Here is a 24,775-nt window from a genome sequence, read left to right on the forward strand (position 1 = left end):
AAAAAAAAAAAAAAGATTTTATTTATTTATGTGACAGAGAGACAGCCAGAGAGAGAGGGAACACAAGCAGGGGGAGTGGGAGAGGAAGAAGCAGGCTCCCAGTGGAGGAGCCCGATGTGGGGCTCGATCCCAGAGCACCGGGATCACGCCCTGAGCCGAAGGCAGACGCTTAACGACTGTGCTACCCAGGCGCCCCTTTCTGCCCATTTCTTAACTGGATTATTTGGCTTTGGGGTGTTGAGTTTGATAAGTTATAGATTTAGGGTACTAGCCCTTTATCAGTTGTGTCGTTTGCAAATATCTTCTCCCATTCCAGAGGCTGCCTTTGGTTTTGTCGGCTGTTTCCTTCGCTGTGCAGAAGCTTTTTATCTTGATGACGTCCCCAATAGTTCAGTTTTGCTTTTGTTGCCCTTGCCTTTGGAGATGTGTCTAGCAAGAAGTTGCTGCAGCCGGGGTGGGAGAGGTGGCTGCCTGTGTTCTCCTCTAGGATTCTGATGGTTTCTTGTCTCACATTTGGGACTTTCATCCATTTTGAACTGATTTTTGTGTACGGTGTGAGAAAGCGGTCCAGTTTCTCCAACACCATTTCTTGAAAAGACTGGGCCGACTCCTTCTCAGGTTGCCACCTCTCTGGTCTGACTCTCTTGCCTCCCTCTTCCATCTTCGAGGACACTTGTGATGACACTGGGCCCACGGAGCCCTACTATCCAGGGTCATCTCACCATCTCAGGATCCCTGGTCACACCTGCCAAGTCCCATTTGCCATGTGAGGTCACACAGCCACAGCCATGGTGCCCTTCACCATCCCCCCGTCTCTGGGGAGGAGCTGTCTCCCGGCACCCCCATCTCTGAGATCCAGGCATTCAGCTAAGGAAGGAAGCACCAAGGGGCCAAGCAAGAAGGGCGGGCTTCCACCCCAGCTGACAGGTGGACCAGAAGAAAGGATTCCCCGTCAATGTGGCGTCTCCAGATGAGCCCTCTACTTTCTTCAGCTTTCGTTTTCCTGAGGTGACCCGCAGTTTTACTGACATTTGACTTTCCTGGAATCCCCTGTCTTACCACATTCAGAGACGATAACAAATCTTAATACTGAGGGTTTCACAATGAAGCACCAAAGACTGCCCACTCATTAGCAACTGCCTCGTCACACTGCCCTCTGCACCTCTCAGAAGGCCGTCCTTGAACTGCCTCGCCCCTGCACCACAGCCCCCATGGGGCCCTCCTTGTTCCTGGGAAACTCAGCCTGCCCTTGCCGCTCCTTCTCTGGAACCGTCTTTCCCGCTATGCCACAGCTCTCTCCCCTACTCCCTTTAGGTCTTTGCTCTTACTAGAATGGTTTCCTGTGTAAAATGCCCAGGGTGCGGGATCCCCTGCCCCTGCCTGACTCGTCTGCGTGGTGCTTGCTCACCACCTGGGTCCTTTGTTTACGCCACAGTGCTTAGGAGCATGGATTCCAGAACTAGACTGCGAGTTCAACGCTGCATGCTCCTTAGGACGTTGGGCAAGCTGTTTAACTTCTTTGTGCCTCAGCTGTCTCATCTGTATAATGGGTACAGTGCAGACTTCATGGTGTCGTTATGAGGAGAGAACGAGTTAGTTTTATGCGCGGGGCTGAGGACAGGGCGAGCACCTTGTGATCCGCGCCTCTCCTCATTGCTAGTGGTTTATCGACAGTGTCCCTGAACATGAGAGTGGGGGGCTCCAGGAAGGCTGGGCGCTGTTGGATTTGGGGACTGTTTTATCCCCGCTCCTGGAAGAGCAGTCACTCAGGATCGGGGGAATGACTGGCGTGTAGCCCAGCAGCGCGCTCGCCTTCAGAGATTACATAACCGATTTCTGGTCCTCAGCAGTGCGTTCATCCACTCAAAAAGCAGGCAGAGCTTAGGCTCCCTTTCTCCTTGCTTGCTTTATGCTTAAGCTCCTCCCTTTTGTCTGCTCTCTGCTGTGGCGGGGGGTTGGGGGGGGTGGGGATGGGGGGTGGGGACAACTCTGGGCTATGCCTTACCTGCTTGGCTCCAAAGAGTCAGCATTTTTAGGGTCATAGTGCCTGCTGTGAAAGGTGTCCTTAAGGGCTCAGTGGGAGGAGAACAGAACCTACAGACGAAGGGCTTAGGCTGGAATCCTGATGCTGTGATCTACAAACAGAGACCCTGCCAACACCCCGCGGGGCCTCGGTGTCCTCCTGCATCGTGGAACCATGCCACCTCTCCCAGAGTCGTAGTGAGGGGCAAACACAAGATCGCAAATGAAAGGCAAATTAGACACTCTAAGTAAATTTCTAAGACATGACTATTTCAGGGGCTCCTGATTCCGCATGATAGGGCTGCGTGTGCAGGTGGCGAGCAGCAACCAGTCCCCCAGACCCCGCCTTCAGGGACCAGCAACAGGGCACCGAGCCCCATGCTGAGCACTGTATCCGATGGTCTGACCCCGATGTAGACAGAAGACTGCCCCCCCCAAAGATGTCTGTGTCCTGTGAATACATTAGGTTACATGGCAAAGGGGAATTGAGGTTGTAGATGGAATCTAGGTTCCTCATCAAAAGACCTTAAAATAGGGAGCCTATCCTGAAATAGCTGAGTGGACCCAATGTCATCACAACAGTATTTCTCTGGAAGCTGGAGAAGGCAAGGCAACGATTCTCCCCCTAGAATCTCCAGCATCCCTATGACACCTTGATTTTAGCCCAGTAGACCAGCACCTGACTTCTGACCTCCAGAGCTGTAAGATAATAAACTGATATTGCTTTAAGGCTCTAAGTTGGTGATCTGTTACAACAACAGGAACTAATACCTTCCTGGAGGTGGATACCAGGGCTTTAATGACACCCCAGTGCCTACAAGACAACAGCTCACAGAGTAGGGTGTACAAAGTTCCACTCTCCCATCTGTCTCCGTGGTCTGTGGGGCAATCACTCAAACTATTCATGGTAAGAAGAGATAACGTAGCTATCACCTGTGTGAAGAGTGTCCTGTGCTCCCCTCGACCACAGCTCCTCCTGTGCCCCCTTCCTGCCCCGCCCATGACCTCTGATCCACCCTGCATCCAGGCATTTGAGACTTGACTCGTATTTAAGAACAGGCTATCCAAGGTCTCAAAAGGATAGTGTGGTTAAATACATCACACACAAAGGGGCACCTGGGTGGCTCAGTTGGTTAAGCATCTGCCTTTGGCTCAGGTCATGATCTCAGAGGCCTGGGATCAAGTCCTGCATGGGGCTCCTTTCTCAGCGGGGAGTCTGCTTCTCCCTCTCTCTCTACCCCTCGCCCACCCCCATTCATGCTCGCCCACCCCCATTCATGCTCGCCCACCCCCATTCATTCTCTGTCTTTCTCTCTCTCTCTCATTTGCTCTGTCTCAAATACAATAAATAAAATTTTAAAAAAACCCACACATCACACAGATAATAAAATAAAGCACACTAAAATAAACTAGTATTAAAATTAATCATTTAATCTTGACATCCAAAGATCCTTTAGGATCTCTCCATGGATGGGGCGTTATGATGAACATCAATGACCCTGCAGGTGAGGAGAAGTAAAAAAACTCCCCCTGAATCCTCAGCCATTACCAGGAAGTTGTTCTGGTCAGTAAATCCTAAACACCTGCTTATTTACCTAGACCATTTGTCTCTTCCCATAAAGGGCAGTATTGCTTCCTTGAGAGTAGATGGGGCTATTACCTACTTGAAAAGAATGGTGGAGAAAATAAAGACAGAGAATGTTTATAAAACCTTGTCTGACCTAGAAGAGTGGCCTAATAAATGCTATTGTATCATTTTTAGTTTGCCCCCAAACATGCCAGCTACTTAAGTAGTTTCCACTGTTGAGGTGATGGGCAAACAAGAGTTACTTAACGCAGGAGTGTCTGGGTGGCTCAGTTGGTTAAGCATCCAAGACTCTTGATGTTGGCTCAGGTCACCATCTCAGGGTTGTGAGCGCGAGTCCTATGCTGGGCTCCATGTTCAGCGGGGAGTCTGCTGCTCTCTCTCTCTCTCTTTCCCTCTGCCCCTCCTCCTGCACTCTCTCTCTCTCAAATAAATAAATCTTAAAAGAAAAGAGTTACTTAATGCCCATTCATTTGCAATGGTTTTCGTGTGGTTGGGCATTTACAGTCTTTCTCAGCGGTCTCTCGGGGCATTAGAGGCTCTGGATGGTCAAGTCAGCAAATCACGGTCATAAAGTTCTGCGGCACAAGTACCTTCCCAATCTACTGCAAAACTAAGCATTAGGTACAAATACAAAGAGAAATCTCAATTCTTCAACATCCAGGTAAATGGCCAGAGAGTTGATTTACTGCACTTCAGTGGAGTTAATTAATTTTGAATCTAAAGCAAATGGCCACTGCTTAAAGCATTACTACTGAGGGGAGCAAAATATGCCACCCTGAAATATGTCACTTTGGCATGTTGATTTTTTTTTTTTTGCATGTTCATTATTTGGAATTAAAGTTACTTAAAATATAGTCGGTGCAAGAAGGACACTCTGACTTTCCTTTATGTCCCTAAAAGCAAGAAATAAATCTCTACTGTGAAGGTATCCTCCCTATAGCAGGAGGGTAAAGGGCATCTTTACTCTGAGACAGGGAGTTCAAGGCTGAGAAACCCTATAAACGAACTTTGTTACTTCATGAATTTGCTGCCCGAGACTCAAGCTCCCTTGTTTGGTTACACCTACGCAAATCTTTGTTTCTATATCTAAAAGGTATGAAAGCTGCCTGCTTTGGTCACTTCTTCAAGTCTTTTATTTTCATAAGCTCCTGTAGGTACAAAATTAAATCTGTTTTTCTCCTGTTACTCTGCCTCATGCCAACTTAATTATTAGACCAGTCGAAGAACCTAGAAGGCAAGAAAGGAAGTTTTCCTCCCCTACACTACAATTTAGATCAGGTCCAATATTTTAATATGTTACCCTTAAAACAACTTTAAGGGGTAGATATTACAAGTTTTCCTTTTTAAAAATTAGTTTCCAATACTTCACTTTTTTCTGACCATAAAAGCAATCCATGATTACTGAAGGACAATTGTGAATTATGAAAAAGCATGGAAATTTTTCTATTACCCATTTACCATACAACCATTGTTAATAGTTCTACTCTGTGCTTTGACTAATGTAGTTTCTCTTAAAAATATCCCAGTTAGTTTTTTAATGGCTTATTATAAAAAAATTTCAAGTAGTCACAAAAGAGATTAGCATAATGGTGCTATTTTTCAAAGGATCTATGATGAAGGACCAGTCTCTTTCTTTCTTCTTCTTTTTTTGGGGGGGAGGATCGACAGGGGGGGAGAGAGAGAGAGAGAATCTTAAGCTGGCTCCACACCCAGTGGAGCTGACGTGGGGCTTGATCTCGTGACCTGAGCTCAAATCAAGAGTCTGACGCTTAACCAAATGAGCCACCCAGGTGTCTCCACACCAGTTCCTCATGCATCACACAGACCCAAACTTCGGCAGAATACAATAAAAGATAATTAATAGAAGGAGGGCCTGGCCTTAGATGTTGGGGCAATGTCAAATTGCAAAGTTTCTAAATATTTCTCTCCACATCAGATCATGGCAGAGAAGTCACAAATACTGCACAGACCCCCATGAGGGAGGGGTACCTCTAGTATAAAGTAACCACCACTAAGCCCACCACCCAGCTCAGGCAGTTACCAACATCTTGCCAAAACCCAGATCCCAGCTGAAGGAGGCCCAGGGACGGCAGAACAGAGATTGCTCAAGACGTGAAGCTGGGGAGGGGTGAGATCGGGATTCAAATCCATCTGTCTCAAAGAAAAACAACCATTTGGCCAGGAGCACACACCGTCATATGCAAGGCTCCCTTCATCAAGGAGCTATGGAATTCAGGGGCCTTTCTAAGTGATGCTGGCAGAAGAAACAGACCTAAACCACACCCTGAGCTTCACAAGGGCGAAAACTTATAATTCTTGAGACTATTCAAGAGCTCCCCAACCTAGGACAGTCTGTCCCTGGGAAAGAACCAGCAAAACACCTTCCTCACTGAGGTCTTCTTTACTTTTCTCGGAGTTTTTAGATTTGGCTTCTAAGTATGGGCAGTTGGTGTCAGAGGGCAGAAGGAGACTGACCCAGGGGAGCGGCTGTCTGGGTGCGGGAGGAGCGGGGATTAAAAGTCCGCTTGCGTTGACTCCCTGCCGCCAACACCAACACGAGTGGGGGTCCGGGCACTTCTGAGTCCCGCCCGAGTGCTGCCCACCCCCCATCTGTCCGATCCTGGGCAAAGCAGCATCTGGACTCGCGCACTATCAAACACACCCCGGCCCCAGCCAGACTGAGTCACATTTCCAGCCTGCGGCTGACCTCCGCTGCACGGAAGGAAGGCCCGGGCCCCGCTCCTAACTCGGGCCCCCGGGGAAGCAGGGGCTGCGGTCAGCCGGGCCAGGAAGAAGAACCCGGGGCGGCAGAGGCAGCCCTGCGTTCCCGAGCCCAGCCTTCGCTTTGCCTGTGTTGACGCGGAGACGCTCGCGGACCTCGGCCGCACTCGGTTGCAGGGAGCGGCGGCGCGGGGGTGCGAGAGGAGGAGCCGCAGTGTGGCCCGAGTCGCACAGGGGCCCAGGCGGCGGCTCCTGCCGCGGAGGGACAACCCGGGGCCGGGACGCCGGGAGGGGCGACCGCCGCCCCGCGGCTGCCCCAGTGCCCGCGGGCTCCCCGCCCAGGGACTGCCCGGAATTCCCCGCCGTCCAGCCCACAGCCCAGCCCCGCGCCGGGCTTCGCGCGAGCCCCTCCTCCACTGCGGGCTCTCCGCACCCCCACCACCCCTCGGGGCTCCCCGCGGACCCCCAGCCCCTCGCGGCGCCCCTCGGGTCGCCACCCGCCGCGACGACGCCTCCTCAGGCCCGGCTTACCTGCCGGGAGCGCGGGGGCGCCGCGGCCGCCGAGCAGCAGCAGCAGCGACAGCAGCGACAGCGGCGGCGGCGGGGGCCGCATGGCCCGGGGCTCTCGCGCCGCAGCCTCGGCGGCGGCTCTGGGGACAGCCCGGCCCCGGCGCGGGGTCCGCCGAGCGGCTCACGTCGCCGCCTGGGCGGCCATGGCGAGCGCAGGGTGCGCGGGGCCCGCCCCTTCCCGAGCGGCGGCGACGCGGCCCCGGCGGCGGGACAGCCAGGCTCGGCCGCCGCGCCCAGGCCGGCCCCTCCCGGCGCCCGCGCCCCGCCCCGCCCCGCCCCGCAGGCCGCGGGACTTTCCCGGCGCCCAGACCCGCGCGGGGGGCCCCCGCACTCCCCGCGGCCCGGAGCGCCCGGCGCGGCCCATGCCCGGGGCTCCGCGGCCGGCCTCCCCGAGCGCGGAGCAGGTTGCCTGGGCCCGGCGCAGACCAGGGGCAGAGCGGGAACCCAGCCGTACGCCCACCTTCTGGGGCTTGCGACCTTTCTGGGAAGACCCCCGAAACCCAAGGCCCGGGTGGGCCTCGTGCCGAGCCGAGCCTCCACGCCCGCCCCACCCCGACCCGCGCCCCATCATCTGCTCTTCTGCTGCTCCCAGATGCGTGGGGTCACACGATTCCTCCCTAAGTTTAAATTTTGCTTCCTTAGCCTCTAACGTACTCATTAAGCTTTTAATCCTTTTTTGAAAACAGGTTTAAGGGTACAGTGGTTAGAAGGGGCCTGGGTGAAAGATGGTGTGGGGCTTTGGGCAACAGTGGGCACTGCGGAGGGAAAGCGAGAAACGTCTCACATTTCAGGATGGTGTGTGGGTTTGGCCCTGGTCTGGGCAGGGAAGTGAATGAGGAAGTAACCTCAGGAGGTAGGGGGGTGGGGTGGAGTGGGGTGGGGTGGGGTGGGGTGGGGTGGGGGTGGATGGTTGGGGAGGCCTACTCTCCCAGCCTGAAACTCCAATTTGATGCCAGGATCTGGGTCTTCTGGGTTCTCCCAAGATGGGCCATAAACCCAGCTGAGCAGGGAAGGAAAGCTGCAAAGAAGGGAATGAATGGGGGACACGAGAATTAAAGAATAGGGTCATCGAGGTCCAATTAAGAGGGCCACTTGGCAGCATAGTATTTGGCAACATAGGGCTTTACTTTTGAACTTCTTACATTTTATTTTATTTACTTTTTTAAATTTTTTATTTTTAAGTAATCTATACACCCAATGTGGGGCTAGAACTTACAATCCTGAGATCAAGAGTTTCCTCCCACTGTACCTACTGAGCCAGCCAGACCCGCGCGGGGGCCCCCCCGCACTCCCCAACGTCTTGCATCATCATCATCATCATTATTATTAGTCATAATTTTTTTGTAGAACTCTTGAAATTGGTCAGTTTTAAAAACATGTGAAATATCTAGCGGTTGTCTGAATGATGCTTTGAGTGGGTTTTTCGAGACACAGAGACATGTTTATATGTTAAGTGAAAAAAGCAGTATGTAAATCAGAATCCTTGCACACTGAAAATGATTGGAGGAAACATGCCAAAATACTCAACTTACAGGAGGTAATGGGAATATGAATGGTAACAGTTTTCTTTTTTTTATACCTTTTCTCCCCGCAAAGGGCATATTTTACTTCCATAATCAAGAAAAAAAAATCATCTTAAAGGAAAGAACAGACGTGTATCTATCCAGCCAAGCCCTGGGAGTGCCTGTGATCTCCCCCGATGTAGAGTTCTCAGAGGCAGGGCGAATGGTTTTGGGCAGGGAGATGGTACCCCCCCCCATACTTCTTTTTCCCCAGCTGAATTATCTCCTTCCAGAGCTCTTCCCTGCTAAAGCTGAGAGGGTTTTCATGTTCCTACAGAAGTCCGTGGCAGAGTAAAAGGAGCACGCCCAGTTTGCTGCTGAGTTGGGCACCCTGCTGGCACCTTAAACACACAATATCCCCAAAGCAAGCAACTGCCAAGCACGCTTGATCACCATGGAAAGGCCAATTCTCAGTGCTTGGCATTTTCCTTTTCCTGTTCCTCCTGGCTGGAAGACATCTACTTTTTTTTTTTTTTTTTTTTAAGATTTTATTTATTTATTCGACAGAGATAGAGACAGCCAGCGAGAGAGGGAACACAAGCAGGGGGAGTGGGAGAGGAAGAAGCAGGCTCATAGCGGAGGAGCCTGATGTGGGGCTCGATCCCAGATCGCCGGGATCACGCCCTGAGCCGAAGGCAGACGCTTAACCGCTGTGCCACCCAGGCGCCCCTGGAAGACATCTACTTTTGAGGTAATTGCTAGATGACTCTGATTTCGACGGAGATCCCCCACCTAAAGATAAGAAGAAGCCAATCCTGTTGCATTTCTTGTGAAAGATCTCGAAGCATCCACTACCCTTTATCTGGTTCCATGTATAGCCCCCAGGGCATCATGCAACTCCTGGGTTATTGCATATAACACGTAGATGGGTTTTCTTCTGCAGCTTCTCCCCCTTTTGGAGGCTGATTTACTGTGAAACTACTGAAAGCGTAACCCCATCCACCCGCCCCCGTCCATCCCCACACCCTTGCACAACTTCTTTCACTGTCATGGAAGGGGCTGCCTGCACGGTGTTCGCATGGTCATATGCTTCTCCGAAATCTGCAAAGTAAGAGATTTTAGCCACAATTGTTAGGACCGCGGTCTCTTCCCTCTCTGACTTCTCTTTTAATGCACTTCTCCTACAGGGTGGCATTTTTTTGAGAAGTGTCTTGATACTATGTATCACCAACAAGTGATCAGGTCAAAAGAAACTCTTCTAAACCATCAGTAATGAGTACTTTGATAAATCATTCTAGAAGAAAGACTGAATTAACTTTCTGTTCTTGATACGGCACATATTACAAAAGATTGTCATATGTAGACGCAAAGGTTACACAGAAACGTACATAAAAGGGTATTAGAGAGTCAGACAGTTACTACAGCTATTTTATTTTTCTGAATTTTGCAATGTTAGTGGTATTTGGCAGCTTTAAAAAATTGTAAGTTGTGATTTACTCATTGTAAGTAAATAGTTTTGTACCTAATTGTATATTCTTAGTTGTGTATTCTTTTTTTTTTTTTTTTTTTTTTTTTTTTTTTAGATTTTACTGATTTATTTGAGAGAGAGAGAAAACATGGGCAGTGGGGAGGGGCAAAGGAGAGGGAAAAGCAGGCTCCATGCTGAGCAGGGAACCAGACACAGGGCTCGATCCCAGGACCCTGAGTGAAAGGCAGACATTTACCTGCCTGAGCCACCCAGGTGCCCCGGTGTATTCTTTTTTTTTTTTTTTTAAGATTTTTTATTTATTTAAGAGAGAGAGAGAGAGAGAGAGAGCGTGCGCACGGGCACAAGGGTGGGGGAGGGGCAGAGGGGCCTGTCTTCTCACTGTGTCTGTCATGGGGCCCCCTTGCATCTTCCTGCAAATTTGCATTTCTGGTCCCCCCCTTCCTGTGGGGCCCTATAAAACCTCATTACAAAAATACAGACTCTCTTCTCCTTCACCTCCTTCTATGAGGGACCCTTGCAAGAGTAACCCTCACGAAGTGTGACATTATGCATTCCATTCCTCTGTGAAACAGGGGATGGGTAGTATCTAGAAATTTGGCAGAGAGGAGAGATTAGGTAGAGAAAGGTGGAAAATTTATGGGTCATTTTAACCTTTTTAAAAAGCAAAGATACACCTATGTTTAGGTGCATGCCAATGCTTTAATCTTCCTGACCCTGGTGAGTTCCCTGGAAAAGCCCCAGCAACTCCAGGGTAAGGGCCCAGGGCTTTGAGAAGCTGCCAGCATGGACTGGAAGGGGTGGGGTTCAGATTTCTCCATGGGTTCTCAGGGCAGCTTTGTGCAATGAAGCCTCTCTGGTTCTGTAATTTAGAGAAATTCAAACTGATCTCTGTTTCCTGGAAGGATTAAGATTGTGTCACTATCCTTTTGTATTTAAATTTGCCATCTGGGTCCTGTAGACTTCTGGAAAACCTGGCAGGTTGGACTTGAGAGGCGAAAAGGTTCGGGTTAGGAGGTGGCTGCTATAAATAAGCTGAGTGCAGCCAGGAGGTGCTGGGGGAGGCATTAGATGAGTCACCAGCAGTAAACCGGGAGTGTTGCCCAAGCCTCCGATAAGACTCAGCACCATGTACTGAGGCCCTGCCCTATGTCATCCCTCCATTCTCATAACCAACACATGCTTATCTTGTTTCCCAACTGTACCTTTTGGACACCCTTGGTATAGCTGGGTAATTTTCAGCCTTATGAATACTCCCCCTTCCGGAAAATGCAAATTCCCAGCCTCCTTTACAGCCATGTTACTTAGCCTGAGCCAAGCCCCCTTCCACTTTACACCTTCTCTGGGTCAGAAACCACAGAAGGGTTTGTTCACCTGCAAGAAACACCAGGAGTTCCCCTCAGACCCCAATTCTTCAATTTTTCATGAAGGAAATCATATAATCAGGATCATTTTATGTTATATATCCTAAAAGTTAAAAGCATTTATTCTCTTCTCCTGTGCAAACACATCTATATGACTATCCTTTCAGATATATTCTTCACTCTTGTTCATTCTTATTCCCCTTGTTTTCAAAACCTATATTTGAAGCTTCATGAAGCCCCAGAGAAATCACTCATTTGCCCCCAAGAAGGTTTCTCAAATGAGTTAGAACATGCAGTTTCTTTCCTTGTGGCTGGAATTGTACCCTGCAGTGTGGCTGCGTGGTTGAACCACCAGAAATGTTGACCACGGACTTCTGAGTGATGGAAAACAGGAACTGCACTACCTGGGATTTTGTTCATGCAGGGGGATTAGGTTGCTCTAATCCAAGCACAGACTTTTTGAAATGTGGCTATTGCTCTTCCCTAAACAATCTCCATGAAATGAGAGGAGCATCCACCAGATGCAAGCCCTGGGACTCTTTGCTTCCATTTCTAAAACCTCTGTTTTATGAGCTTATGAGCTCTGTTTTACACATGGATGTAGCCAGAGATCAGGACCCAGTGTGTTAGTTCAGGCTGCCACAAAAAAATACCATAGACTGCATGGCACAAACAACAGAAATTTATGTTCTCACAGTTCTGGGGCTAGAAGTCTGAGATCAGGGTGCTGGCATGGTTGGGTTCTGGTGAGAGCCCTCTTCCTGGCTTGTACGAAGGCTACCAATGCTATCATAAAGGCCCCATCCTTATGACCTCACCTAACATAATTACCTCCCAAAGACCCCACCTCCAAACTCTATCATAATGCAGGTTAGGGCTTTGACATATGAATTATAACACCCCTTCCAAACACACACACACACACACACACACACACACGAAAGGAAAGTCATTATTCCCCCATGTAAATGAACCTAGAGATACCTTTGACAAGAGGTTCAAATACAGGTTTTGCAAACATAAAGAATAACAATAATCAAATTAAAATACATGTTTGGAAAAAAATAAGATTCAAGTATATGTTTAGAAAACAAGTTCTCACTTTATCTCTCTGATCTCTGCTTTCACATCTCCTTTTCTTTGTTTTTTTTTAATTGAGATATAATTGACACGTAACATAAATTAGTTTCAGGTGTACAACATGATGATTCGATGTCTATATGTAATGAGAAATGATCAGGGTGCCTGGGTGGCTCAGTCGGTTAAGTGTCTGCCTTTGTCTCAGGTCATGATCCTGGGGTCCTGGGCTCCCTGCTCAGCGGGAGTCTGCTTGTCCCTCTTCCTCTCCCCCTACCGTGCTCGTGCTCTCTCTCGCCCTCTCTCTCAAATAAATAAATAAAATCCTCAAAAAAAAAAAAAGAGAAATGATCTCCACAATAAATCCAGTAACATCTGTCACCATGCAAAGCCATAAATGTATTTTTCTTGTGATGAGAACTTTTAAGATCTACTCTCTTAGCAGCTTTCAAATATATAGTACAGTCTCGTTAACTCTAGTCACCACACTGTGCCTTACATCCTCGAGGCTTATTTATTTTGTAACTGGTAATTTGTACCCTTTGACCGTCTTCACCTGTCTTGCCCCTCACCCCCACCTCTTCAACCACCAATCTGTTCTCTGTACCCATGAGTTCAGTTTTCTTTTCTTAGATCCCACATATAAGTGAGCTCACACAGTAGTCATCTTCTCTCTCTGACTTACTTCACTTGGCATAATGCCTTCAAGGTCCATCCATGCCTTAGAGAGGCTTCCTCACGTAGGCATGATCAATCATTAACTTCATTTTCAACCCTTCCCCCTTCCGAAGAGAAAATTCCAAGCTTCAAATCATGGCTTGTTCTATCTGGTGATCAGCTCTCATCTGGGAGCCACCCAGGAACCCACTCAGAGTTACCTCATCAGAACAAAAGGCACTCCCATCACCCAGGAAATGACAAGGACTTCGGGAGCTGTATGCCAGGAACCAGGGGCAGAGATCAACATGTATTTTCCATTGCTTCACAGTAGTGAAGAGGAAGAAGAATGATCAGCAACAGCGTGTTTCTTCATTTAATTCCTTCTTCCCCACGGACAGTTCTTTCTGGCTACACAGTCCCTTTGAAAAGACTCATGCCGAGGTTGAAGCTTCCAGAAGGAGGGTGTGTGACGTAATTGTGCCCATCACCCGGGGCAGCACCCTGACTTAGCTGGGGCAGTACCTATGAAACAGCAGCCAAATCCTACTTCTCAATTAAAAAAAAAATTAATGCTGTACCTCATTCTCTAGAATGCTAGGGCAGCTTAGAATGATAACTATACTGTATGGCTGTTCGTCCCGTATGCATGGTTTTTTAAATGTAAATATTCATAAATAAAAAAGAATACATGATATGAAATTTTAGCTACAGAATTATCGGCTAGGCCAAAAATATGAGTCTAGGAAATTAAGACGGCGTGTGTTGTGGTGGGGAGTCGGTCTGTCCACATGCAGTCAAAAAGTCCTGCTCATATTCTAAAATCAGCTGCCTCGCAACCAAAATACAAACCAGGCTACTTAGCGTCCATAGGTGCACTAGGACCTGAGCTAAGAGAAAGGCAGTTAAAAGCACATGCACTTTGGGGCGCCTGGTGGCTCAGTTGGTTAAGCATCTGCCTTTGGCTCAGGTCATGATCCTGGAGTCCAGGGATCAAGTCCTGTGTCAGTGAGGAGTCTGCTTCTCCCTCTCCCTCTGTCCCTTCCCTCCACTTGTTCTCTCTCTCAAATAAATAAATACAATCTTTAGAAGAAAAAAAAAAGCACATGCATTCACATGCTTCCAATCTGACTTCTGCTCTAGACAACAGCTACTTTCGCCTTGCTTGGCCGTTAGCATGTGGGCTAACTTACAGGGGGACTGAAACACTTGCCAGGCTTCATTACTGTTATTGTCCTTGCTGTAGTAACAGTATCTGCTCATTGTGGTGGATCTAGAATACAGAAAAATAGTAAAGAAGAGAAAAGATTCCCCCTTAATCTTACAACCCCCAAACAACCACAGCTTGCCTCTTCAAACGCCTAAATTCTTGGGCAGCAGTAAATTGGCCAGGGGGGCAGCATGCCTCCCCGCCCTTTGTGAGAAGATTGTAGAAACCACATTCAGGACGGGCGGGAAGGGACTCCTGCTTCTCACATGCTCGTGTTTCATGACTGTGTAAAAAATCAGGCCGTCCATAGCTGCTGGGCATTCTACAGACGCCATCTTGACTTGGCAAAGCTCAGAACATGACTTGGACCCAGGAAAAAAGACGCCGGACACCTCATGTTCACTGCTTAGCAAGCCTCAAGCTGATGCCTTGGGTTGGCCAACTCCTTCTGTGCACAGTCATGCAAAGTCATGGCATCTTGCCGCAGGCCGTTACATGGAGCTTCTCCTCCATGTCATGGGTGTTAACTGCCTTGGGAAGGCATTTCGTGCCTTCTCTTTGTGGTCTTAAACTATTGTCCACATGAACTTTCGTTTTTTCTTTGAAACCTCAGACATCATAGTTATGTGACTTACTGGGTATCCACAGAAAACAAGCAACAACAACAACGACAAAAACCAAACACAAATTCATTGAGGTAGATTTGTTGGTGAAGGGCAAGAACACAAAGTCAGGGGACAGTGGGGCGCCTGGGTGGCGCAGTCGTTAAGCGTCTGCCTTCGGCTCAGGGCGTGATCCCAGGGTCCTGGGATCGAGCCCCACGTCAGGCTCCTCCGCTGGGAGCCTGCTTCTTCCTTTCCCACTCCCCCTGCTTGTGTTCCCTCTCTCGCTGGCTGTCTCTCTCTGTCAAATTAATAAATAAAATCTTTAAAAAAAAAAAAAAAGAAAGTCCAGGGACAGTAAACCATGTTCAGAAAGCACAAGATTGTTTTCAGTATTGTTCCTCCCTCCCCCCCTCCCTCCCTCCCTTCCATCTCTGGTTCATTTAACACATGTTTATTGAGCATCTACTCCACACTGGGCCCTGTTCTGAACTCAAGAAACAAAAACTTTGAGCTTGTAGAGCTGATGTTTTTAGTGAAAGTGACAGCGGACACCCAGGCCAATCAGCAAACACAGCCCCTCGTGCCTCTGACCACACTGGACATGCTATTGAGCCGGACTGGCTTCTGTCCCGAGAGATTCTCCTTGTGTGTGTAGATTCTCTGGGAGCCCTTCTCTGTCTTCTGTTCCTGGGCTAGTGGTAGGTCCTGAGGTGACTGGACCCTGCGCGTGGAGAGTAGGGAAGCCCTGGCAGGAACTGAGGTGGCCCTTCGGCTGTCCCCTAGAGGTACTGATCCACACAGCTTTTCAAAGTCCCCAACTGTAGCTTGAGAGAAACCCTCGCTGCAGGAACTTGGGGAATGTTCATGAAGTGGCAGTTTTTTCTCACCTGTCTAAGGGTCTCACCCCCAGCTCACTGTCCCACCACCCTCTCTGACTAGGAGGAGCCTCCTGCCCTGCCTTGACCTTCCCCAGACAGGCAGGGGGGAGGGCACTGTCGCCTGCTGGTATTGTCCCAAATGCCCAGGGACCCGCAGAAAGCTGCAAACACCTCCTCACGCACTCCCCCAAATGTGCAGGGGCGTCTATGCAAATGAAGCTCCAGAACTTACCTGTCCGACCCAGAGACACCCTTTGCTTCCCAAACGGACGTCCCTCCTATGGCTTCAGGAAGTGAGTTAGTCCTAACGCGCTTTGATTCAAATGAAGGCAATTCTAGGAAATCTATTCTGCTAACACCAAAGCTTTGACTTAGCCAGGCATTGGAAGAGGCGGAACCACGTACGTTTTTAATTCCTCAACAAAAATTTTTTTGAACAAATATTTATTGAACGCTCACTCCTGTGCCAGACATTGTTCTAGATGCTTTCGATGCAGCCGGGACCAAAGCTGCAACATACCCTCAGACTTCAGTAATTTCATAATTATCACCCCCCCCCCAAAAAGCCGTTTAAACAGGAAGCCAGACAAAGGGGCGAAAATTACTGAAAAGATTCTGCACTTCCTGACCTAGCTACATCTTTTCATCAGCACAAAGTGCATCTTTTAAAAAGGTGGGCACCGCTGTGCGCTGGCCTCACAAGCCTCAGAGACAAGAACTATCGAATCATTTTTGCTTGTCAATGCGATCAAATCAAATCTGGCCGCCTGCCCAACTTTCCAGGGCTCTCTCGGTTTGGACAAAACCCGGAAAACGGAGGAGGGGCCCGCAGGCGCTGAACCTACTGCGGGCGCCGCTGAGATGGTGGGTCAGCCTGGGCTCCGCGTCCACACGGGTCCTGCCTCCGCCTCCTGCCACTGGAGGATCCGAGGATCCGGCTCTCCACCTGCAGCGTCCTGGGACAGGGTTGGAGGGGGAGGGCGCTTGTTTTTTCCGCAGGCTCTTCCCACCCCCCACCCCCACCAAACACATCAGCATTAACTTCTGGACAAACGCACAACAGAAGAGACTATTTTTATTCCACGAATTAAATTCCTCTTTGGCCCCTTCACTTGAAAGCAGATGCATCTCATTTCCAAGAAACCAAAATAACAAACTTTCTGCTCAAGCTGGCTTTTAGAAATGATTTGTCACTGGTAGGTAAAGGACCCCACAGGTGACAATGGAAAAGAATACGCGAAGATAGTAAAACCAATTCAGAGGGGAAAGTAGGACTAGAAAGTGAAATGTGCCTTGTTGTTACTTTAAAAACAATTGTGACGTAAGAGCTATGGCGGGGATGGGGATGCCTCGGTCGGCTGGGCATCAGGCTCTTGATATCCATTCGGGTCATGATCTCAGGGTTGTGAGATCAAGCCCCACCTCCGGCTCTAAGATGTGGGGAGTCTGCTAGGGATTTTCTCTCTCCCTCTGCTCCTCCCCACTCTCTAAAATAAATAAATAAACACATCTTAAAAAAAAAAAAAAGAGCTATTGCTAGCCCAGTATTTAGAGGTATAATAAAATCTTTTGTTTAAAACATAGTACCTGAGGGGGGGCCTGAGTGGCTCAGTCGGCTCAGTGGCTCTGCCTTCGGCTGTGGTCCTGATCCCAGGGTCCTGGGATGGAGCCCCATGCTGGCCTCCTGGCTCAGTGGGGAGCCTGCTTCTCCCTCTACCCTTCCTTCTGCTCCTGATCTCTCTCTCACTTGCACGCGCTCTCTCAGATAAATAAATAAGATCTTTAAAAAAAAGTTAAAAAAAGCCCAAACATAGTACCTGTGATAAAACAAGTTCTTTCAGTAACTAATTGCCATTGGAATCTTTTTTTTTCTGTAAAGTTTATATTTTGGATAATTTTAGATTGACAGAAAAGGCACAAAGATAGTACAGGGGGTCTGTCTGCCCTTCACCCCGTTTCAGTTTCCCCGATGCTCTCACGTTAGGAAGGGACACTTGTCAAAAACCAGAAACAAAAATCGGTCCCTTAATATTAACTAAACCCCAAACTTTGTTTGGATTTCACCAGTTTCCATATTAATATCCTTTTCCTGTTCCAGGATCCAATCCAGGATGCCACATTACCTTGCACTGGATTCTTTTTGAAGGAAGAGATTCAGGATTCCCAAAAGGGTGTTATTAATTATATGTTATCGCACAGTTACTATTGAAATCTAGACCTTCCTTGGAGTCTTGTTTGCCTTTTAAAAAGAAATCAAATCAAAAGGACAAACCACTGGATTTATCCCTTACAAGCAAGAGCTTGCTAGGGGGCATTCAAATATGCATAACGTAATGGGTACCAATTAGACCACAATCAAGCAGCAAACAAGGAAAACGTATGTCCCATTTAAACTTCGGGTTGCAAAATGCTTGTCAATGATTATCAAACAGCAGATCAGTCTATACATTCCATGGGTCAAAGTTCACCTTTTAGAGAACCTCAACGACAGGGAATTTTAACTCTAAAGCTATTTTACTTCATCCGAATAGGAAATCAGACGAGGACCCATAGATAAAATGATTCCAATCAGCGCTGGAGGCTATGACCCCCCCTCGGGTGGTCCCAAGGACTGGAGAAAACTCCACTGTCACTTTGGGCCTGGGGAGGCCAACACCCCAGTGATGTCTATAAACTGGGGCTTAGCCTACCTGCCGGTCAAAGGTCCCTGGAGCTGTTAAGAAGAGAAAACCAAGAGGCCAGAATTGTCTCCACGGAGGAATGGGTATGTCCATACTTCAGGCTGCCTTTGAAAAAGCAAGTGTCACAGAATAAAATAATTAGGTCATGTAGTACATATAATACAGCTCCACAATTCCTTTTTTTTTTTAGATTTTTAAAAATTTTTATTATTTTTTAAGGCTTTTATTTATTTATTTGTGAGAGAGAGTGCATGAGTGGGAAGGAGTGGCAGAAGGAGAGGGAGAAGCGGACTCCCCACTGAGCAAGAAGCCCGATGTGGGGCTCGATCCCATGACCCTGAGATCAAAACCTTACCGATTGAGCCACCCAGGCACCCCTAAGATTTTATTTTTAAGTAATCTCTATGCCCAGTGTGGGGCTCGAACTCACAACCCGGAGATCAAGAGTCTCTGCTGTCCCCACCGAGCCAGCCAGGAGTCCCTGGGTCCACAATTCTAATTGACAGCTCCAAAATCCAAAGAGCTCTGGAAATTACAAATTCTTTTGTAATTCATGGTCTGAATTAACACGAAGCTCTACTGAGTCTTTCTTTATCCCGCTAAATGGGAAATAGTGACAAGTTCTTGAGAACTATAAATGGTGTGAGTACAGGGTGCCGGCCCACACCGTGCTGGAGTTGTTTCCTGATGTTACTGTACCTTGTCACCTTTCTAAACCCCGAATGGCAAAAACATTTCTGGTCTATGCTTTCCAGGTAAGGTGCTGTGTTGCTTGTGGGGAGAACCACTCCAATCTACTGAACGGTAACCCTGGGTAAGCAGCCTGCCTTCCCTTCACTAGCAACTCCGAAGTGTGTCATATGTGAGCTATAGGACCCTGAGAAATTGCCCAGGAGGTCCGGGGCTGGCATTGGGGGACCCATGGGACAGATTTCACAATGTAACTCTGAGGTTAGGCTATCCATCATCAATGTCAGAGAAAGGCCTGGAAATCCTATTGAGGATTTCAACAGTTCCCCCACAAGGGAAGAGAAGATATTCCAAAAGAGGGGACTCGTGTGTCTCAGCCAGTGGTTGAGGACAGGGTGGTTCCTTCAGGGGAATCACCCCCGTTGGGGCCAGGAAAAGAGGGAAGCAAGTTCCCTGCTGCTCAGGACATCCTCGGACCCAGAGTTGGCTTAATGGGATGGTGAAGTGGCCTGGGCTGATGGCTCATTTGGGGGAAAGCAGATGCTTAGGACAGGGAGGGTCTGGGGCCCTCTTTGGAGTGAAAATGGAGAGCCATGGCCTTGACGAGCCCTGGGACACTTAATGTGGGCGATCTGCCCTTGCCCCAAACACCTACTGAACAGGACCTGCCCACTCCCACCGCCCCCCCCGGACCATGTGGCAGAGGAAGGAAGGCATGACGCAGCCCAGGATGACCCCGGGCACACTTAGGTTAACACAGCGTGGGCTTCCTGACCCCATCATCACACAGACCTTGGAAGCTGCGGTCAGCCACAAGGCTGGTTTAGAAGTCACAGGAAAGGAGATGATAGAGGGGAATTAGCTTCCGAGAAAAATGTCTTTCGCTAACGTGCACTCAGCTGAGCTCAGGCAATTTTGTAATCTGCTTGTAATTTGTACTCAACCCACTTAGTAAAATAGCCATTTGGTTCACATAATATTCGATGCTATGTGGTTGATGTGAGAAGACACTTTTACCAGCGGTTAAAGCCCTTCGAATTTTTCACCCTTGACAGAGAAGACAAAGAGACATGTGGTTATTATGTTATAACCACACAATATCAAAGGTTACTTAGCTGAGTGTGAAAGTAACAGTAAGCACTGCGAACATCAAGAAACTCAGGAAACTATTCCTCGAAGCCTTCTGATCACATCCAGTACTGCTTAAAAACCAGCGAGGTCAAGGTCCTGCGCTCTTTCACGTGCTGAAAAATCCTCTTAGGGTGGCAGGAAATCAGTTCCTGTCTCATTCTGGAAACAAAGGCACGCCGACAGCTCCAGTAACTTCACGTCAAGATTGAGAAACAATAAGGCATGCGACATTCCAAAGGGTATACAATGATAACCGGGACTCTGTCTCCGGGATCTCGCAACCCGCAGGAGCATAAGACAGGGACGCCAGTGATGCAGAGGAGGAAGAAGGCGAAACAATTCTTAGAAGGAGGGGGCCGGTCAGCAGGGTCAACGGGGCTGCAGGGGAAAGCGGAGGGGAGAGGTTGGACCAAAGCCCCGGGGTGTGGTGGCTGGGGACAGCAGTGGCTTGGAGAGAGCCGTGTTGGTGGAACAGGGAAACCAAATCAAGAGGGATTAACCAGTGAGTGGGTGTGAGGAAGGTGAGAGGAGGGTGGTGATGAAGCGTGGTGGTGAGCTGAGGAAGTGGTAAGGCCAAAGGAAATTTGTGTCGATTATGTAAGTTAGGGAGACCTGAGCATGTGTCTAGGTGAGGGGAAGGTGCCAGCGGAGGAGGGAGGGAAGATCAGACGAGGTGACAGGTGACTGCCTCGCTCTCTCCGCGCCCATGTGCAGACCTAGCCCAGCTCAGGGGAGGGGGGGGGGGAGCACAGCAGAGCGCGCGCACTTCCTGGCTTGCTGAATACTGTTCGACTTTTGTTTGTTTTATAACAAGAACATCTTCTTTTTTTTTTTTAAGTTAGGTCAACTCTATGCCCAATGTGGGGCTCGAACTCATGACCCCAAGATCAAGAGTCGCAAACTCTACTGCCTGAGCCAGCCAGGTGCCCCCATAATGAAAAAAATCTTGATATTTTACTTGCGAGGTTAAAAACAATAGCCAGGGGCTCCTGGGGGGTTCAGTCGGTCGAGCCTTCGACTACTGGTTTCGGCTCAGGTCAGGATGTCAGGGTCGTAAGATGGAGCCCCGAGTGGGGCTCTACGCTTTTGCGGGAGTCTGCTGGAGATTCTCTCTCCCTCTGCCCCTCTCCCCGCTCATTCTATCTCTCTCTCTCTCTCTCTAAAATAATAAATAAAATAAAAATCTTTAGAAATTAAAAAAAAAAAGCAACAGCAGTCACAACAAGCATTTGCTGAGGTCGATCCTGGTTGCTGGAGGGGTTCGGGGCAAGTGTGAGCTCAGCTCAAACCTTCAGTAAACAGAACAACTATGCTGTGGAATATTCTTTCGCCACAGAAAGGAGTGAAGCACTGACCCAGGCTATGACGTGAATGAACCTTGAAAACATGCTGAGTGAAAGGAGCCAGACAGGAAAGGTCATATACTGCACGATTCCGTTGACATAGAATGTCCAGAATGAACGAACCCATGGACACAGAAGCACGTTGGTGGCGGCTGGAGCCTAGGAGGAGGGCTGCGGGGAGCGACTTACTTCATGAGGGCAGGGTTTCCTTTCGGGGTGCTAAAGATATTTTGGAACTAGACAGATGGCGGTTGCCCAACGCTGTAAACTTACTAAATGCCGCTGAACTGTACAGTTAGTTTTATCTCAATAATGATGACGAAGCCAAAAAGGATGCCAGGAGCTGCCCCTTGCTGGATTCTGCCTGCCTCTCTGCCGGGATTTTTACTCAGCATCCTTGCAACTGTGGACGAGGCCTTACTACTTACTGGGCGGGTCACCCCCCTGGGACCGATCCGCACCGGCTGACTTCCTGCGGTCCTCCTCCGTCATGAGCCAATGTTGTGGCTCAAATGCACCCCCCCTTCTGGGTGTTATGTAAGACTGATGAATCACTGAACTCTACCTCTGAAACTAATAATACACTCTATGTTAATTCGTTGAATTTAAATTTAAAAAATAAAAGAAAATAAAACAATAAATAAAATAAAAAGGACCCCCAGGGTCTGGGTGTGCCAGGGACCAAGGCATTTCCTCAGAGAGGAGGGGACGTTCAGCACTGGAACTGGAGAAGTCCCTGAAAGCTGGGATGAGTTGGTTGCCCTACCTTGTGCTCTGATTAAAGACGGCACGTGCTCTGATTAAAGACTGGACCCTGCCCAGTCCTGGGGGGCAATCTCGGGCTCTTTCACGCTGAGTCCGTCTTCCCTCTCGGCCAGGCAGCACCTTACAGAGATGCATGACGCGGCTCCTGGGTGCCGGAGGAGGAGGCTGGATCTTAGGACTGCTGAAGCTGGCACACCCCAGCTCAGATGTCAGCCCCTTCTCCTTTTGGAGTAGAAATTGGAGTTTCCTTTGAGGTCCATTTGGAGGTCAAGGGCTAACCTCACGAGCCGCCCCTGACGTTGCATAGGTGTAAGGCAGCTCCCCAAGGATTATTCCAATGGCAGTGGCGGGAGCTTGGCAGGACCTTTTAGTCTGGACGGGGTCTTGGGGCTTAGGTGCAGTCGGTAAATGAAATTCGGAAATGCCTCCACTGGTCATGCAAACAGACCTATTAATTTACAGAGATGCCAGGGAGGCTTCTAGAAAGGGGGACTGAGCCTCACTACTCCTTTTGCTTTCAAGTTCAGTGTCTCTGGAGTGCATCTGGATGGGTGGGGGCAGGGGGGGCCCCCGACTGAGCCTGGTGGAAGAAAGAACATCAGGGCTGGGCGTCTGAAGGGGGCAGGACCAAGGAGGTCTGAACTGTGGGCCCAGAGCCCAAGTCATTTGGGAGGAGTGTTAGCCTGCGAGGGACTCGGCTATCACTGAATTATGGGGTGCCTTCAAAAGTGAGAGGCTAAAGGACTCTTTGGAACAGCCCCGACACGGAGACAAGCCAAATGTCCAACAGCTTGGGGATGGGTCAACAAGCCATGGTATACCCACTTCACTGAAATTATTCAGCAATTTAAAAAAAAAGTGCTAATACACGCTACCACATGGATGAGCCTTGAAAACCCTGCGCTAAATGAAAGAAATCAGTCCCAGAAAGTCAACACATTGTATGATTCTCTCTCCGTGACACGTCCAGAAGAGGGACATCCACAGCCAGAAAATAGAGGAATACATGCCAGGGGCTAGAAGGCAGGAAATGGGGAGTGACTGCTAATAGATACAGAAGATCACTTCCAGGGTCCCACCAGGGTGTCCCCTAGGGTCATGCAGTTTAATCCCTGTGTGCCCATCATCCATTGACGTCATTTATGCTTCAAGACCAGCGATTCGGGAAGCAGTGTCCGAGGCCAGGAGAAGGTGGAGGAGGGGGAAACCAGGCAGAAGAAGCCAGAGAAGGATCACGCGGTCCAGGTGTGCTCTCAACCCTTAGTCCCCTTTGCCCAAATGTGGGTATTTCGGGTCACGGGGCTGGTTGTTGCCCCGGGGTTTTGGTTTCCTGTCTCTTGGCAAGCTTCTGTTTGAGAGAGTCATGGGAGAGAGTCATGGGCGTAGGAGGCCTAGACGGGGCCCAGCCCGCTGTCTGTGGTTCTGGCGGTACTTTAGAAACACCTGCGCGTGTGTAAAGACTAGCAATGCTCAGGGCTTGTCCCCAGAGCCTCTGGGCCAGCTGGGGAGGAGGGTGTGGAGGGATGCCCCCTCCTTGACCATGCAGCCAGGGTGAGGACCCTCTTCTGCAGAAAACGATATTACACAATAGATCATAGGGCATCCAGGCAAAAGTGGAGAGGAAGAGTGTTAGAGAGACGTGGAGGGCAGTAATTAATATAAACATTATGTCAATTTCCTGGATTTTGTGATATCCAGGATATCTTTTTTTTTAAGATTTTATTTATTTATTTGACAGAGAAAGCGAGAGAGCACAAGCAGGGCTCCCCCTCAGGAACCTGAGATCATGACCTGAGCTGAAGGCAGACGCTTAACTGACTGAGCCCCGATATCAGGATATTTGACCTTTTTTGAGATTTGTGGCTTGTGATTTTATTTTCTCATTCCACATATTCACCTTCGTGCCTAATTTTGTATTCTTTTTCTTAAAGAGGGACTCCCAGCATGGTTTAAGGTTTATGTCCCACAAGGCTTGGATCTGTCCCTTGGCTAAGGGCTCACTTAGGTTCAGGCAAACATTGTGGTAAGAATCCTTCATAGTTTTACATCACATCGCAGCTTCTATAATGCTGGTGTGTGACGAATCACTTAGGATGGTGACGGCCAGACCTGTCCAGTGTAAAGATCCATCTTCCCCATTGCAGCTAGTAAGCTAGTAGTAAAGTAGTCTGTTGTCTCTGTGCAACTTTTCCGTCCCCCAAATTTTCAGGGAATGGCTTTAACGTCCATTGATGAACCTTTCCTGAATCAGTTCTTGCACTGGAAGTTGCAAAATGCTAATTTCATGATTGTTTCATGAATTTTGCCTTTATTGGCTGGAATTCTTCTCTGAAGAAAGCCTTCCCCTCATCAGTTTCACAGGTGATTTTAACGTCAACCGACCAGGTTAGTAGCATTGACCCAGTCCAACAGACCCCAGAAATACTGAGGTTCAGGGAGATAAAAAGATTTGTTTCAAATCACACAGTCACTAGCAATAAAAGGC

General features: G+C 48.9%; 1 protein-coding gene across 1 annotated transcript in view; it reads right to left on the bottom strand.

The window, feature by feature from the left end:
• IFNGR2 (interferon gamma receptor 2) overlaps nt 1-6,976 on the bottom strand; it is a 27,174-nt gene extending 20,198 nt beyond the window's left edge. The window contains exon 1 of the mRNA XM_040621012.1: nt 6,863-6,976. Within this exon, the coding sequence (XP_040476946.1) occupies nt 6,863-6,944 (82 nt within the window). The 5' untranslated portion in view covers nt 6,945-6,976. The remainder of the gene's footprint in view (nt 1-6,862) is intronic.
• Between the last annotated feature and the right edge of the window lie 17,799 nt (nt 6,977-24,775).

The sequence above is a fragment of the Ursus maritimus genome, unplaced genomic scaffold, assembly GCF_017311325.1.
Source record: "Ursus maritimus isolate PB19 unplaced genomic scaffold, ASM1731132v1 scaffold_4, whole genome shotgun sequence".
NCBI classification, from domain to species: Eukaryota; Metazoa; Chordata; class Mammalia; order Carnivora; family Ursidae; genus Ursus; species Ursus maritimus.